Genomic DNA, 18370 nt, shown 5'->3' with positions numbered 1-18370 from the left:
GAAAGTAGTAGTTGCGTAGACTGTCAATGGTCTTCGTTTGTGTTCTGAAGATGAACGCAAGTCTTACGGGTTTAGAGCAACATTTAATTTTTGGGTGAACTATAACCCTTTAAGGACTTTGCATTTCAAAGTTTGTGACTTGGAATATAGTGCATACTGTTTTTATGACTTGCTTTATGGAAACTAAGGGTGCATAATAAATAATGACAGAACTTGTTTTTGGGTGAACTGTCCCTTTAAATGCCTTTTTCAAAAGTTGCCTTTTCCCTCCGCAGTGTAAATGCGCGAAAGAGTTCAACAAAAGCACAACAGTGACTTTCTAATGCATTAAACTAGTTTCAGCCATTGAATTCCCTCTGATCGAAAGCACATTTGCACATTAAAGACGTGTGTGGAGCTTCGGGCGGTCTCAGCTCGAGCTGTCGTCAGTGATGGGACGTCCCGTGTGAGTCCAGTCCACTTCAGTCCATCAGAACTCTGCACACACTCTCTGTGACACTCGCAATGCTCTGCAGTTCGGCGCAACTTTCTCAAACACACTGTTCCTCATGAAACGCGTCCAGGACGAGAGTTTACAGTCGACTTCCAGAAGAAAACTTTCGTGCATTGGCAGCTATGGATTATATTTATCTATTCATGTACTGTACGATAAACCTCTTATTTCTGGACTATAGACAGGCTGCAAAATCTCATGGTAAGAGAAGCTGATTTATCTTTGTTTTTCAGTAATATTCCACAGCTGGATGTTCTTCACGAGAACTTTTAGCGAGTTAAAAACAAAGAACTCGTCAACATTCTGCGTGCATGCGAAGTTATGCATGCATACTCATTAATATGTCTATTTTTATAATCATAAAACATTCCTTTCCCCTTCTTTTAGTTAGTTGATCATGCATTTCATATTTATTTATTAATGTCAAGGATCTCGAGAATAATTTGTGCATGCATATTCATTCATATCTATAAATAGGGCATCACATTATTTTACAGTGTCATTGATACATATGGTACATGTTAGTACAGTAATAACTATAAATTATAAATAATCGCATGCAACTAATCCAAACCTTAATCCTAACCCTATAGTTGCCTAAGTACATTAGTTAATTATTATTACTCAGTACTTAAATATATATATATATATACATATATATACATATATAAAGTGTAACCACAAAACGTTATAGCCTATAACATTACAACTTTTTATATTCATAAAACATTAATTTCCCCTTCTTTTAGTTAATTGATCATGCATTTCATATTTATTTATTTTAATTCTGCATATCGCTTTTATCTCATGTTTACATAAGTAGCCCTATGCAGTCTCCTGTCAGTACTAAACCCTGTCTGTCTCTCTCAGGGAATCTGTCCGGTAAGTTGAGTGAATTCGGCCTGATGGTTCCGTTCAGCACGGACGCGCGCGGCCGGTTCGTGTCTCACGTGCTCTCCGCGAGAGCGTCATCATCCGGGAGGAAACGCGTCCCGCGCGACGCGCCTGTGACGCCTCGCGAGGCCCTCAACGCGCAGCAGCTGTTCTTCAACGTCACGGTGTTCGGGAAGGAGCTGCACTTGCGCCTGAGGGCCAACAGGAGACTCGTGGCCCCTGGAGCTTTCGTTCAGTGGCAGGAGGACTTCGAGGAGCGGGCCAAAGAGCGCATGCTCGGAGACTGTGTGTTTACCGGGGATGTAACGGACATGCCGAGGGCCTCGGTGGCCATCAGTAACTGCGATGGACTGGTGAGTAACAGCTCACACTGGGCGAGTCTCAGAAACTAGTGAGATGATGATGCCAACCTTGGGCTTCTTAAGTGTGTGTGTGTGTGTGTGTGTGTGTGTGTGTGCAGCTTTGTCTCAGAACCCAGCGAGATGCAAACTAACTGCATTTTTGTGCATAATTAGATGTGGAGCATTTTTTTTTAAAGACAAGACACCCCAGTGAACAGGGTAAAAGTTTAACTAATCAATATCACCGTGCATTGTTTAAATATGCAAATCAGGCATTCTCTAATTAAATATGCACTCATTTGCACATTTTCATAACAGATATTTGAACACTGGATGAAGCCAGGTTGAAAACTCTTCTACATATTTGGGTGGGTTGAAGGTTTTTACAGAGGAAATTAAAAGATATATATTTTTCACCATGTTTTTAGGAATAGTGTCAAATAAAATCAGATTATAAAGTAGTCAACATTTGAAGTGGATCAAAACCTTTCATCAAAGTTAGACATGAATTTTGAACTTTAATGACCTTTTTTGATACACTGTAGATAGGAATAAAACAAAAGTGTGGCTGAAGTGGAGTTTTCTAACTATTTTTTAAAGATATGTATTGTAATTAAAGTCTACAAATGCAAATAGATAAAGTGCAATAAAATAAACACTTAAAAGTGTATGTTGAATGTTTTCTTTTCTCAAGCCTGAAACAATGACATATCTCAAAAGTGACCAATGCATGAAAAAACACCATGTGTCTTGCCTTCATTTTGGCCATCATAATAGCATAAAGCTTTTTTGGGCATCATAGTTGCTCTCCAAACATAGACAGAGGTTTGTGCATGTACAGCATATGGCATCATAAGACGGCTCCAGAAATGGACAGTAGTTTGGGGCATCAGAAGTGAAGATGCCAGGTTCGCAGCTCTCTGGGTTTCGGGACACAGCCAGCGATGCATCCAGCAGTGCTATACTATATTCATTATAACGGCGCACTCAAACTGTTGTATAAATCTGAGTTTACTGATTATCTGCTGCCCTCCGGACATGTTCAACTGTCGAATGGCTGTGGTTTCCAATCTTTCCAGCTCTTACGTAAGATTCACATGCCCACCGGCACTGACCATACTTTCACTTTCCTGGTTTGTCAAACTAATGATGTCAGTCTGTCCTTCTAAACTCCTTATCCGAGGGTCACATTACACAAACGTACTCAGAGTATGACAGGAGGCATTAATTTGGCAGCCGAAACATAATCAGTTCTGTGCAACAGTCAACACACTGTCCGGACAGGAACTAGAAGACTCTGGCGTCTGCTTTGTTTTGTTCTCTTATGGAAACTTGCTGTCTTGAGGATTTGTTCAGGTCAGAGACTCAAACCATCCCAAATCTCCCCAAACCCCTGATGCATGGATTCAGTTAACTCTTCTGACCCTTTAAACCTGAGTAAGTGCACCCTCGATAGTGATCATTCCTCAGTGCACAAGTCTCAAATCAAAACACAGACTGCAAGAAAGCAGCTGCAGGTCTCGCAAACTCACAGTTATGTGGCGTGCCAGTGTGTGTGGAAGAGTATTTCCAGTACAGAAGAAAACTTTTAAAACTTTTTTTATCTCCCAGTTGACATTTTTCAGTTGACAGTTCATATCTCACTACTCAGACTTTTTTTTCTCTCAGAAATGTGAGTTTACAAATTGCAATTCTGACTTTTTTTCTCAGAATTCTGTCAGGAACTTCAGAATTCTGCGTGGAGTCAGGTCAGGTGTCAAAATAAATAAATAAATAAATAAAATTCAGAATTGCAAGATGTAAACTGGGAATTCTAGGGAAAAAGTCAGAATTGCAAGTTGTAAACGCAGAATTCAGAGAAAAAAAATCTGAATTGCAAGGTGTAAACTGGGAATTCCGAGAAAAAGGAAGAATTACGTGATGTAAACTCAGAATTCAGAGAAAAAAATCATAATTGCGAGATATAAAACTCAGAATCCCGAGAAAATAGTCATAATTCGAGATGTAAACTCAGAATTCCGAGAAAAAAAGTCATAATTTTAAGATTTAAGCTCAGAATCCCGAGAAAATAGTCATAATTTTAAGATATAAACTCAGAATCCTGAGAAAATAGTCATAATTCGAGATGTAAACTCAGAATCCCGGGAAAATAGTCATAATTCGAGATGTAAACTCAGAATCCTAAGAAAATAGTCATAATTCGAGATGTAAACTGAAAATTCCGAGAAAAAGGAAGAATTACGCGATGTAAACTCAGAATTCCGAGAAAAAAAGTAATAATTTTAAGATATAAACTCAGAATCCAGAGAAAATAGTCATAATTCGAGATGTAAACTCAGAATCCAGAGAAAAAAGTCATAATTGCGAGATCTATACGCAGAATTCCGAGAAAAAAGTCATAAAAAGTAAATAAAAAGTCTCAATTACCTTATTATATTCTTATTTTGTGGTGGAAAGAAGCTTTCATATGTAAGTGCCCAGCTAACAAAATGTATTCTAACAACATTTTGCAAACGTTCCCACTAAGTTATGAAAACGTTATTTCTGAATGTTCTGTGAATTGCGAGATATAAACTCAGAATCCCGGGAAAATAGTCATAATTCGAGATGTAAACTCAAAATTCAGAGAAAAAAAGTCATAATTTTAAGATATAAACTCAGAATCCCGAGAAAAATTGTCATAATTCGAGATGTAAACTCAGAATTCCGAGAAAAAGGAAGAATTACGCGATGTAAACTCAGAATTCCGAGAAAAAAAGTAATAATTTTAAGATATAAACTCAGAATCCCGAGAAAATAGTCATAATTCGAGATGTAAACTCAGAATTCTGGGGCAAAAAGTAATAATTGCGAGATCTATACGCAGAATTCCGAGAAAAAAGTCATAAAAAGTCAATAAAAAGTCTCAATTACCTTATTATATTCTTATTTTGTGGTGGAAATAAGCTTCCATGTGTAAGTGCCCAGCTAACAAAATGTTTTCTAACAATATTCTGCTAACGTTCCCATTAAGTTATGAAAACGTTATTTCTGAATGTTCTGTGAACGTTCAAAAAACGTCCAGTTTTTAAACGTTTTAAAAGCTTTTTTCTTGGTAATGCGACATTAAGGAAACATTCCATTTGATCATTCGTCAAACATTATGGAAACGTTACTTTTGAATGTTCTCTGAAGGTTCTGAAACAAGTCGTGAAACGTTAGGGGAATGTCCAAATAAAATGCTGAAAAAAATGTCCCATGAACGATATATAAATAACATTTCTGTGCTAACGTCTACGAGAACATTATTAAAGACCAGATAACTAGATATTAATGTTACAGGAAGAAGGTTTGCTCATAACTGAGAGCGTTCCCTGTTAACTGTGTGATGTGCTTGTGTTGTTGTTGTTGTCACACGCCGCTCGACACACTCCAGCACGTCTGTGACTGAACGTGTGTGTGTGTGTGTGTGTGTGTGTTTTCCTCTTCACTGTTATTAGTTTAATCAAAGAGCTTTAGGAGGCAGTGAAAACTGCTGTGCTTTTTCAAGGAAACCCGATCCCCGTCACAGCAGTGATTTCCTCGAGGAACACAGCGCCTCTGTCCCGCCAGCACGTTCCACACAATGAGATCTTTCATTACGGCCACATCGATTACTCGCTTAGGTAATGAGTGTCAGGACAATGACACGCTGTCTCCTGCGCCACCGTCCCGGGCCGGACCCAACACAACAGTCATTCTGTGCAAGAGAATATAGTTTATGAACGGCAGCAGAAGTGCGTATTTGTGCAGATTTAATGGTTTTACAAAGTGCAATTAGCAGTGAGCAACGGCATTCATAATTTATGATGTGCAAGCTTGAAATATTGAAGATTACTCCGCTAAATAGTTGATAGCTGGTTTAACCTGTTGTGGAAAAGGACAGTAAAGTAGTGCGAGTGTATTTTCAATAAGCATGCCAAACACAGCTAATGCATCATGAAAATATGTATCACAGTTAATCACACTATGCACATACTATGCACAATATAGTAGCCTTGGGCTCTAATTGAAATAAGTATGTATATTGTGCATAGTATGCAAATGTTCTGTGCGCACAGAATGGGCCCTATATAAAATAATATAAAATAATCAAAATAAATTTGAAATGAAAAGTTACCAAAATAAAGTTACTAAAATAAAATAAAGTTGATAAAATAAAACAGTTAATGAAATAAAATAGTTAATAAACATAAAATAGTTAACGACATATAGGGCCCTATCTTGCACCCAGCGCAATTGACTTTGTACACGACGCATGTATCATTCCTGTTTTGCACCCGACACACAGCGGACTTCTCCCTCCACAGACGCACGTCGGTAAATTAGGGAATGATCTTGCGCTCCCAGGGGGGGTTCAGCGAAAAGAGGAGGCGTGTTCCGGCGCAAACGTTCCCTGGTGCTATTTTGCAGTTCCAGAAAACAATTCCTCCACTGACCAGGAGAAACCTAGTCTAAAGTCAGTGGCGCATTGTGCATGTTATTCATATGCTATTTTAAGGGCGCATGCTTGGCCATAATCAATGTAGCGTGAGCACAACGCACATACACTTTGCTTCTCTCATCTACACAGAAGCAGCAGTTCCCATTTTTAGAAAACCATATATTATTACAAGGAAAAATATTACCACACGAGGGAAATCATTGTTGTGTTCATGAAGATGTGAAAAAATAGGCATAAATCTAGCTTACACATGTACCCAAATTATCATACGCCTGTTTAACCGAAGCTAATTTGGGTGTGTTTCTCCATCCCCAATGTCACTTCTCTGTGTTTTACGGCCCTGACGAGAACGTCGGTCTCCTCGGCTGTGAACCGCTCCTGGCGTGCGTCTGGCAAATCCGCCGTTATAATAGCAATCCGCCATGGAACAAGCGTGCCTGCTCTTAAAGGGAATGTGAGATGATGCTCTGATTGGTTTATTTCACGTTATGCCCAAACCACACCTATGAGTAATGAAGCTACTTCAGACCAACCCATGTTAGATTTGCGTCGGGTCAGCAAGAGTCATTTATCCCGCCGGTATAATAGCAACAGCGCCTGAGACCCGCCCACAAAGTTACTTGCGTTTCGTGCTTGATACTTGCGTTTCAGATCGTTAAAATAGGGCCCAAAATGTGGATGACCTGCTTTATTCGTCTTTATGTGCACATGCAACAGAGCACAATGTGTCCTCAATAATGCATCCCACAATGCAACATGCTTGATTCGACCTTATATTTTAAGTGTGATTAACACGTAAGTTAATTATATGAACTGTGATTTTTTTTAAACATATTTTCATCATGCATTAGTTTCCATTCACCTATTTTCATTCTGAATTTTGGGATATCACATTAAAAACACTGAATGGAAACGCCAAGATGTGCATAAATTCTAAAAATAAGCATAAAAAACGTAGATGCTAATTTAAGGTATTTTTTCTCGATAGGATTTGTGCATGAACTAAGATGGAAACACATTTCCTGAATAAATCGCTTGATCTGCCTCAGCGTCAGCTGTGATTGGATAACTGGAGTAAGCAGCCGACCAATCACATCGCAGCGTCTCTAATGTTGGTTTTGGTGTTTCTGAAACGCCGGAGTCAAAGTGTGTGATCAGAATGATTTGGTTTAATTCCCTCCAGAAGCGTCACACACGAGTGTGTTCCCGAACACCAGCATCCGTCTGACGCTCTGAGACACACTCGTTTATGATGGAGGGGAAAATGCCACAGTTTTTCACCAATTTATATTTTGCACCAATTTCCCAGGAAGTGTCGATTTTGTTGACGATTTTGTTCTCTTAACCTGTGATGGAAACGGTGATATATTCGCAAATGTTTTATGTAATATTCCAGTTTTGCACATAAGTTCAGTTCACACCTAGCCTGGAAATCCAGACCTAAATCTGAAAGATTAATGGTCTGGCGTTGACTAATGAAGCTAATGAAGCTCGGCCAGCTCGAGGGGCGGCACCAAGCATGCATTTGAAAATCTCACTGCACGCAGTTGGATAACACTACGACCAATCACAACAATAAACCCCATACGCTTAGCTACCAGCGGAGCTAACTGGGAGATTAGACTCTTACCGTATCCGGTCGGCAAAACAGCAAAAACGTCCTTCTTGCAAAGGAACGACTCGAGCGGCGTCTTCTGTTCCTGTTTTAGATAAAAAGCCAAGTCTAACTCGTTCATTGAAGCCGTTTCAAACAACTGGTGTTCATCCAGAGCCATCTTGCAATGTTTACTAATGACTTGGACGTCACAGCGCTGTCGTCATCTCGCCTCTGGCCCGCCTATATCAGATAACCCGATGTGATTGGTGCAGCTCAGATCGAGGGGCATATTTAATGAGCATCATTACTGGACACCAGAGTAACTCGCTGAGCAAATTCACCTTGTGCTCTCGTGAGAACTCTGGAATACCAGCATAGTTCACACCTGTTGGATGGAAACTTTTACAGATTGGATTTCAGAAATGCAATGTAACTGTTTTAATTAAATAAGTGGAATCTACTTTCAGAACTAAAGCACGTAATGAGGTCATCATGTGACAACAATGTAGCTTTTACTTACTTTTCAAAATGCGTTTGGTTGCACATAATGTTTCACATAGTGTTTTGTGCTCCTCTGCACATTAGTATTCCAGTCTGAATTCAGCACTGGTTTCCTTCATTATAGTGAAGCACGAAAGTTTAGAACTCTAACTTGTTTTATTGATTTTTTGAAAGCTGCTTAATTACATTCAGATTGAAATATACCTAATGCTCGAGTTTCTTCAGCGCTGAAAATCGTGTTTCTATTGATGAGAAACCCAACAAAATTAGTTTCCTCATTCTTTATTGCACCTGAAACCCACAGAGATCCAATGTGGTGATAAAACAGCTGCAGTTGTTCTCAATTTAAGTAGTTTTTTTTACTAAATATGTCTTAAAACTTCATCTTGTTCTTTGAAATGCATCAGACACCATTGCAGACAACTTCCAAGAATGAAATCTAATTCTATTCTCATTGAAAGTGTTTTATCAGTGCTTTGGTCAGTTTATGAACTGCACATCGACACGACAGGTAAACTAAGCATCTGCGCACCACAACAATGAAGTGTTTCTTTAGCTGAAGGACATGAGGATGTGATCAGACAACACTGAAGCCTTCCAGACACGATTATGAAAGCTGAAACATGTGTGCGGGGTTTTTAACGTCTCTCTGAAGCTCTTCTTACACGTCTCGCGTCTGCTGCATGCAAACGATGCAGATTTATCTCAGATTGCGGCATTTTTTTATGTAAGTAGAGTTTTGGTGCAGAAAATATGGTGAAAATCACTGTAAACCAATTAATGAACATTATAAAGGCGGTTACGAGGTAACAAAATAATGCATTGCTTTGGCTGTAACAGGGTGGCAACAGAACAATAAAAAAACAATCGCTCAGTAAGATTCTGTGGCTTTTCCATGACAGTAGTTGAGCTGAAAGAGAAACACAAGCTCAAAAGGCTTAAAATACATGCTTTTGTCCACTAGAATGCACAGTGAACATTTGCTGCTTTATGATTTGCAGTTTGACACATTTCAGAAAGAAGCAACACACAAAATCAGTGTTGCACAGCTAGATGCATTTATGCACAAGATTTTCACATGTTTTCTATATGCCTATTTTTTATGCCTCACGTTGCAATTGCAAGATGCATGAAAATGCATATACAGTCAAACCAAATATTATTTAGACACCAGATATACAGTACAGGCCAAGAGTTTGGAAACATCACTATTTTTTATGTTTTTGAAAGAAGCTGAACTGCATTTATTCAAAATAAAAAAATATTTTCTAATAATATAAATCTTCTTTACTATCACTTTTTTTTATCAATTTAACACATCCTTGCTGAATAAAAGTATTGATTTATTTCAAAAAAAGAAAGAAAAAAAATGACTGACCCCAAATGACTGACCAGTAGTGGATATTGCTGTTACAAAAGATTTCTATTTTTAAAACATTTGCTTCTTTTTTTAATTTTTTTAATTTTAATTTTTTATTCATCAAAGTATCCTAAAAAAGTATCACAGGTTATGAAAAAATATTAAGCAGCAGAACTGTTTCCAACTTTGATAATGAATCATCATATTAGAATGATTTCTAAAGGATCATGTGATAGACTGGAGTAATGATCCTGAAAATTCAGCTTTGATCACAGAAATAAATGATAATTTAAACTAAGTATAATAAATTGAAAACCAATTATTTTAAATTGTAATAATATATCACAATATTACATTTTTTTCTGTATTTTTGATCAAATAAATGCAGGCTTGATGAGCAGAAGAAACTTCTTTCAAAAACATTACAAATAGTAATGTGTCCAAACTTTTGGCCTGTACTGTAATTTTTTATATTTTTTTATATCATAGGTGCAGGACACTATAGTTCATTTATATAAGTGAGGAGAGCAAAATAAAGTAAACTGTGACACATTATACCCACAAATTCTTCATACAGTGACTACCAGTGACATTTAGGACCAAAAATGATTGGGACACTTTGAGCTGATCATGTTTTGCTGAAGTGTTTTGTCTTTAATTGCTAATGCTCTTTTTACACACAGACTGAACAAAATGAAGCATTGCTTGGTGATTGGTTGAGCTAAACTGGTATTATCTAATTGTGTAGTTAAATTTAACAGCTGACAGATATTCAACATAATTCATGTGTGAGACAGTCTAACAGAAGGATGGAGTTCTTCAACTGAGTTCTTGTCATATTTTATTACCATTTTCTAAACTATAGCAAATAAACTGAGATAATGTGAGAAATGTTGAAGGCGTCTGAATAAACTTTGGTTTGACTGTAGAAAAAGGAGAGTTGCAAACATAGAATATGGTTGTTTTTGATGTTTTCTGGACGGATAACCTCTACTGCTGTGTGACACTAAACCAATATAGATCCGTTTAATTGCTGTTATCCACAGTCTGTCAAACTTGTATCTGAGTGTACAGGATTCAGTGATGAAGTTATTGACGGAGCGCATCGATGGACTCGAACAGCTCCACATCAGAGCTCTTATGCAACGGAGAGGATGTTATTAAAAGTTTGTTCCACTTTATCCACCTCCGTCCAGCGGGTCATCGGACACGCAGTCGCTGATGGAGGAATCCCAGAATGCCCGGACAGCTGCTCTCGGCGTGAGCACAGATAAGAGATGCGCATTACGGAGCGTTTCAGAGCACATCTCCAGGTTTTATGAATAGCAGGGTGTCCCCTTCAAGCCGGTGAGATCATCTCATGGCTCGGATCAGGAAGCACGCCTGTCACGGTAAAGATAGATCAGCTGCTGAGCGTGTGATTGAGAGCGCGCCAACATCAACACGAGCACGTCTTGGCTTGCAGGGTGTGTGTGTGTGTGTGTGTGTGTGTGTCGAAGAGCGTCCCCCACCCTACAAACCTCAGGAGAGTTTGCTGAATAAATCGCCATGAATGCACTTGAGGACACGCTGAACATGCACGCTTCAAAACCTGGCCTGAGTTTGCCATGTGCATGCGAAAGCGGTGGTATAATGCCCTTTTCACAAGATGTAAAATAAGTCTCTGATGTCTCCAGAGTGTGTGTGTGAAGTTTCAGCTCAAAATACCCCACAGATATTTTTATATAGCATGTTAAAATTGTCACTTTATGAGGGTGAGCAAAAACGCACCGTTTTTGTGTCTGTCCCTTTAAATGCAAATGAGCTGCTGCTCCCGGCACAGGGGGCGGAGCTACAACAGCTTTCACTCACACAGACAAGCAATGAAAATTTCAAAAACTTTTTCAAACTAGAGTCGGGCAAAGATGGAGAGACTCAAGAAGAAGTGTCAACATGTAGAATGAAATAGTTGATGAATTTATGTAGCTGATGTGTAGTTATCTTCTAGTCATTGATTAGCATATTCTGTCTTGATAATCTATAAACCATGTTCCGGTGGGCGGGGTTTATGTAAATTTTAGGGTTGGTGATGTCACTAACCCGGGAGGAAGCTCGTGTAGTCTCTACCAGCCGTTTGTTGTAGTCCTTAAAAGCGATTTCTGTAAAAGTAAATCTCTCCCTTTGATCTGAACTTTGAGCGTTGTAACTTTGCAGATGTTGTTTATGCTCAAACAGCAACATTACACACTAACTAAAGTTAAAAAAGTCAAATCATAATCAACCACCCCTTTAAAAAGCGAGTGTGACAGCTGTCAGTTGAATCTCTAGACTATTTCGGTCTGTAACTCAGGCTCGTCTCATAGTCGACCCACAGCAAATCCAGTTTAGAAACGCATGGCGATATGCAGCGCTGTGAAAGCGTATCTCTGCGTCCAAGATCTTTGTGGTTGCTAGATTCAGTCGGACCTCCCTGAATTCTGGGAAATCTGGATGTGCCGTCACTAGTTTGCGCCTGTGATTACATGGTCCTGAGAAGTGAGAAGTGAGAAGTCTTGTTTTTGTGTTTCAGCGCTTCAGAAGGAGCCAGCCTTCATTATCTCCACTCTCACGCCGCTCTTCTGATGGAAAGTGGTTTATTTAATGCAGTTTTCTGCACAGGGAACTATACAGGCCTCCAGACGCAAGAGAAACAATTATAGGGAGTTCAATAATTAAAATGATTAAATAAATAAAATATTAATATTATTCATAACTTATTTATAGTATAATTTATGATATATTATTATGTTCATACACACACATATTACTAATTTCTAGTAGTGCAAACTGCTAATTATTTCAAATTTGATGCTGTCACTCTTGATCCTGATTGTATTTGTTCCATAATATTTCTCCCTGTTTTAATAAATAAAGTATTTTGATGCTTATGGTTCCAACATGTCATCTAAACAAAGTTTCACTTATCTCGAATCAACCCTCATATCAAAATAAAGTATAGTAGAATACCGTTATTAATTATGGTATTATTGTATAATTTACATGTGGTCATCTGAACAACCAATCAGTAAACAGACTTTTGTCTCGCGAACCCAAGCATCACAGTAACGGTTCTTGGTTCATTTTGAATCAGACGTGACCGAAAAATGACTCGCAGTTCAGTAATGGAGTCAACTATTTAAAATGATTCACTCCCAAGCTGTTGAACGAACTTGATTCAATTAAGGAAAACTTTTCCACTAAAATTAATAAAAATTTTCCAACAAAATCTAATTTGTTTGAAATGATTTGTTGTAATCTTGTTGTATGAAGTTAAATTAATTTAGTCATTCCTGATAGATAATTACATTTTTGCCCTGCCTAAAATCGCCAACATTATCATTTTAGCTAATTTGACTCTACATTTATTTCCAATGATAGAAACTACTAGTGTTCAATTAAATTAAAATCACTTTTTACAGAGTAATATTGAATATTACTTATGCAGGTCTGCGAATGAGGTGTAAAGGGACAATGTGTAGTTTTTTAAGTATTTTAATATCTAAAATCAATATTTTTATTCATAAATTCATGAATATTCAAACCTCTGCCAATGATCTGACTTACCCTCGTAAATGAAGAATTTATTATCTTTATATAGATTGGGACGGGTAGGTCCACGGAGGCTTCCATGTCGTTCCGCCATCTTGAAAAACTATAATAGCAGAGAGCGACAAAAAGCACTAGGCCAACGCGTTGCATTATGGTAACCACAAAATTTTAAAACATTACAGAAAGTCCTCTAAGTTTCTAACATAACTGAATATTAAACACTAACATTAACTAACAACATCTTTCCATTTACAGAAAAACACATAAAATAACACTATAATCCCTAAATTTACCCTCCAACTACAGATCCACTGCCCAGTTAGTTGTCAACAAAAATGATTCATGTAGTTTTCACACAAATTAATTAAGTAAACTTCAGTTTTAAATATATTAGGTTGATTGAACACAATTAATTTAAGTTGTGACAAAATAAAATATTAAACAATCGTGTTATTTTAGAGTGAGACAGCATTATAGTCTCGGCCCAGATCCAGCCCACATCTGGTACGCATTGAATCCACATGTACCGGATCTGGGCCGACACTATAATGCTGTCTGGGAGTGAATCTGATTCATCACGCTAACTCACGAGCGAAGCTGCAATTCTTTTGACTGGCTCATTAAAAATAATAATTTAATAATTTTGATAATAGTTGATAATAATCATTTGTTTGTGTATCAAACATCACTGTTCGGGCTGTACTTTTGAAGAAAATTCAACATAACGCAAACGGACGCTCAGTTTTTTCGACCAATGGCAGCTCAGGAACCATGTTATACGTAATTAATTGGAAAACCTGTTAATCTGGCTTCCTGGAAGAGTGTCAACTGTGGAAAACGTGTTATTATGATTTATCTAGAATTAGATCAGATTTCAATGGAAGCTTGTTTCCGCCACAGAATAAAAAATTAAAAAGGTAATTGCGACTTTTTATCTCACAATTATGACTTTTTGTCTCAGAATTACGTGATATAAAGTCGCAATTGCGTGTTATAAAGTCAGAATTGTGAGATATAAACTCGCAATCTGACTTTATAACTCGCAAGTGTGAGTATATCATGCAGTTCTGACTTTATATCACACAATTCTGAGAAATAAAGTCAGAATTGCGAGATAAAAAGTCGCAATTATCTTTTAAAATGTTTTATTCTGTGGCGAAAACAGCGGTAAGATGTGCACAAAGATCCCACAGATTTGCAGTACATGTGTGAAGTTCATGAGTTTATGCGTGTGTACTGTATATGGATTCAGCAGTGATGATGTGCGGTCTAAATGTGTTTATGTGCGCTGGAAACAGGAGCATTACCAGTATAGAGAAGTGGCTATTTGTGTTTCCATCACAGACGTATAGTCAAGGCCACCGGGATATGTCCTGCCAGGAAAACTGATACACACGAGGCCACCGGAATAAATATAGAAATAGTTAAATCTGTCAAAAACTCTGTCGTCATTTATTCCCCCTCATGTCAGGTTTGGAACAACATGAGGTGATTAAATGATGAAAGAAGAGTTATTTATGCTTGAACTGTTCCTGTAAACCGGGCCGATATTACACTGGATATGAAGCTCGTCTATTTGGAGAGCGCCGGAGAGATGTGTAGTTACTCCTGTTGTGTTGACTAATGGGATTATGAAGAGATGAAGTAGAGCTGTGAGAGCATGTTGTCATGTTCGCCAGCGCTGAGAAAGGCTTCTGGAATCTGTGTTAATGAGTGTGAAGCTTCCCTGCGTGATGTTCAACATGATCATTTATTTATTCATCCTTTATTTAACCAAGTAAATCCCACTGAGATCTCACTATCTCTTCTTCCAGGGAGACCTGGTCAAGACGGCACAGAGATAACCAAACAATACTCATACAAAACAGAAAGTAAAATCAAGAAAAGCACTTACAAGGCTCCTTTAAAAACCAGTGACGGATCCCAATACACTGGTGGCCAAAATGATTAGAACACTTGGCATATTTTAGAGGTTTCATTTGTTATTTTCCGAGAGGACAATGACCCTAAACATTCTTCTAACTATTGCCGGGAAAAATCTGCTGGAACTTTGAAAATGATGGACTGGCCCGTCAAAGTCCGGCTTTGTAAACCCTAACGCTCAAAATAATTAATTGGTTTGAGTAGGACAAACTTACTTTTTTAAGTCAAATGAACTGTTATGAGTATTTAGCACTTTCTTTTTCTTTCAAGTTCACAGAACTGATATATTTTAAGTAAACTGAACTGTTTCGTTATTTTGAGTTTTATGAAATTATTTATTTTAATTTAGGCGAACTTAAGTTTAACTGAAACGGCTGGGATGTCTATTTCCCAGCATGCTTTGCCTATGGCACTCTAAAGGGAGAGTAAATGCTAAAATTAAGTGTAATATAATGGGGGTTTTTTTGTGCAAGATTAATGTTAAGTGGGAGATTTAGTAGTGATTCATGTTTTGTTATGCTAATTTAGAATAAATTCTGTTAATGTTGGTTTTAGGATAGTTACCATCATGGTGACAATGATTTGAGAGCAAATAAAACTTTTAAATTGTTGCACTCATACAGCAAGTGCTACTGTATAACATACTATTGTTAACATGTTAACAAATTAGTATGTTAGCTTGTTAAAGCTAGCTAAGTTTATACTAATAAAAGTGTTAACATTGAGAAAGTTTCTAGTTGAATGTATGAATTAGTGTACTCAAACATTTCAAGATAAGAACAATTAAAATGTATAAGTACAAAATATTATCTTTGAATTTCTTAACTCAAAAAATTTGATGCAACTGATTGCCTTACATTTTTTGAGTTTTGTCAACTTATTTGGGTTTACAGTGAACCCCATCGAGCAAATTTTCGGCAAGTTAGATATAAAAATGGACAGATCTATTGTACATTCAAAGGAAAGCCTTTGGCTTCAGTTGTGGAAGGCATGGGATAACATTAGTGTTGAAGTTCTCAGGAAATATATTGACACTTTGTCAGTAGAGCTGCACAATATATCGAAATTATCAAAATATCGCAAATGTATATAGAGTATCGCGATATGCATATGGCAACAGCTTGCAATATCTGGGGTCATGAACAAAAGACAAAGAGAGAATCACTCGCTGCTCTAGCCGTCACAAACTCACTCAGATCCTGACGCCCATTTCTCCTGCTTTTATCAACTTTGAGGACAAAATGTTCACTTGCTGCCTAATATCTCCCAGCCACCGTCAGATGCCGTGATGAAGAGATAATCCGTGTTATTCACTTCACCTGTCAGTGCTCGTAACGTTATGCCTGATCGGTGTGTGTGTGTGTGTGTGTGTGTGTGTACTACCAGTTGTGCTGCTTCATATTTTTGTGGAAACCATGATACATTTATTTTTTTCTTTCAGGATACTATAATGAGTAGAAAGTTGAAAAGAACAGCATTTATTTGAAATAGAAATCTTTTGTTTCATTATAAACGCCTTTACTGTCACTTAGTAGAAAAAGTATCATTCAAATCAAATCGAAGTTTATTTATAAAACACCTTAAAAAAACAGTGCTGTATAATTTCAAAACGGATTAGATAAAACACACAAAGGAAAGAAATAATACAATATAAAAATGAAAAAATCATAATAATAACACTATTATAAACATCAAATCAAAGCCTAACGGTCCTTACAAAGTAGCAAAGGCCTCATCAAACAGAGATGTCTCAAGACGAGTTTTAAACATGTTTACAGAGATGGAGGATCTGATACGCATTGATAACCCATTCCACAACTTAGGAGCAGCGACTGCGAAAGCACGATCTCCTTTAGTTTATAAGCGTGACTCAGCGGATTCTGGGATCTCGGAGATCTCTGGGAGCAACTAAAATGTAGCCTAGAAATCTAGACGCACGCTAGCGGCAGCAAAATTTATTTTGCAGCCAGTGTGGTCTAGCAACTTTCCGTTGACTTTCGAGCTGGAAAAACCGAACTCAGGTCAGGCCAATCACATCGTAGTAGGCGGGGCGGGCTTAACATAATGACGACAGAGTTGTGACGGTTCCCTGCCACTTGAAAATAAAGAATGGCTGCTGCTGCTGGAGAACATCTTTCGAATCGGCTTTGGCTGCGACTCTGGAGGACATGTAGTTAAGTTTTTCTTTGAGAAAAGAGCAAAGAACAGCACTTAAGTCATTTTTAAAAAAGGAAGATGTGTTCGGAGTTTTTGCCGACTGGATACGGCAAAAGTTTAATATACCAACTAGCCTTCTTCGTTGCTCTGATTGGTTGTAGCGCTATCCTATTGTGTGCAGAGGTATTTTGAGAGACAACCGTTTATCCCGCCCCTCGGATTGAGCCGTGCCAATGGTAAGTTGCCAGACCTAACATCTTGATGTAGGACTGGCTTGCCAGACTAACTAAAATGTATAAGCTCAGAAACATATTTTGGTGCCAGTCCATGCAGAGCTTTAAAGGGGTGGTATAATGCCCTTTTCACAAGATGTAAAATAAGTCTCTGATGTCCCCAGAGTGTCTGTGTGAAGTTTCAGCTCAAAATAGCCCACAGATATTTTTATATAGCATGTTAATATTGTGACTTTTTGAGGGTGAGCAAAAACACACCGTTTTGTGTCTGTTCCTTTAAATGCAAATGAGCCGCTGCTCCCGGCACAGAGGGCGGAGCTTGTGTCTTTTTTCTGATAATCTATAAATCATGTTCAGGGGGCGGGGTTTATGTACATTTTAGGGTTTGTGATGTCACTAATGTAATGTAGTTCCTACCAGCCGTTTGTTGTAGTCCTTAAAAAGCAATTTCTTTAAAAGCAAATATCTCCCTTTGCTTTGAACTTTGAGCGTCGTAACTTTGCAGATGTTGTTTATGCTCAAACAGCAACATTACACACTAACTAAAGTTAGAAAAGTCAAATCAGAATCAACCACCCCTTGTATACAAGAGTACCTTGTGCTTTATTCTAAAATGAACTGGTAGTGTAACGAGGCCAGAATAGGGGGTACACTGTAGTATGATCCCTCTTTTTTGTGTTCGTCAGCAACCTTACAGATACAGAACACTGCAGTAATCAAGACGTGAAGAAATAAAAGCATGAATTACCGAAGGATAGGATAGATTGTCCAAATGTTCGGCCCTCAGAACCGTTTCCCTGGAACAGAAGGACGCGCTCCTGACGACAAATTATAGGTTGACA

The 18370-nt window shown here is 37.9% G+C and overlaps 1 protein-coding gene across 2 annotated transcripts in view; it reads left to right on the top strand.

Moving 5' to 3' along the window:
* The first annotated feature begins 315 nt into the window (after positions 1-315).
* Positions 316-18370, top strand: part of adamts14 (ADAM metallopeptidase with thrombospondin type 1 motif, 14) — an 84439-nt gene continuing 66384 nt past the window's right edge. The window contains exons 1-2 of one of the 2 annotated variants that reach the window (XM_082152401.1): positions 316-694; positions 1364-1740. In XM_082152401.1, coding sequence (XP_082008527.1) covers positions 616-694; positions 1364-1740 — 456 coding nt within the window. In that variant the 5' untranslated portion in view covers positions 316-615. The remainder of the gene's footprint in view (positions 695-1363; positions 1741-18370) is intronic. The other variant, XM_082152400.1, reaches the window with a different exon arrangement.

This window comes from Leuciscus leuciscus (genome assembly GCF_965113295.1).
Source record: "Leuciscus leuciscus genome assembly, chromosome: 21".
In the NCBI taxonomy this organism is placed as follows: domain Eukaryota; kingdom Metazoa; phylum Chordata; class Actinopteri; order Cypriniformes; family Leuciscidae; genus Leuciscus; species Leuciscus leuciscus.
The sequence above is the reverse complement of the archived record's forward strand: the minus strand, read 5'-3'. Positions and strand labels throughout refer to the sequence as shown.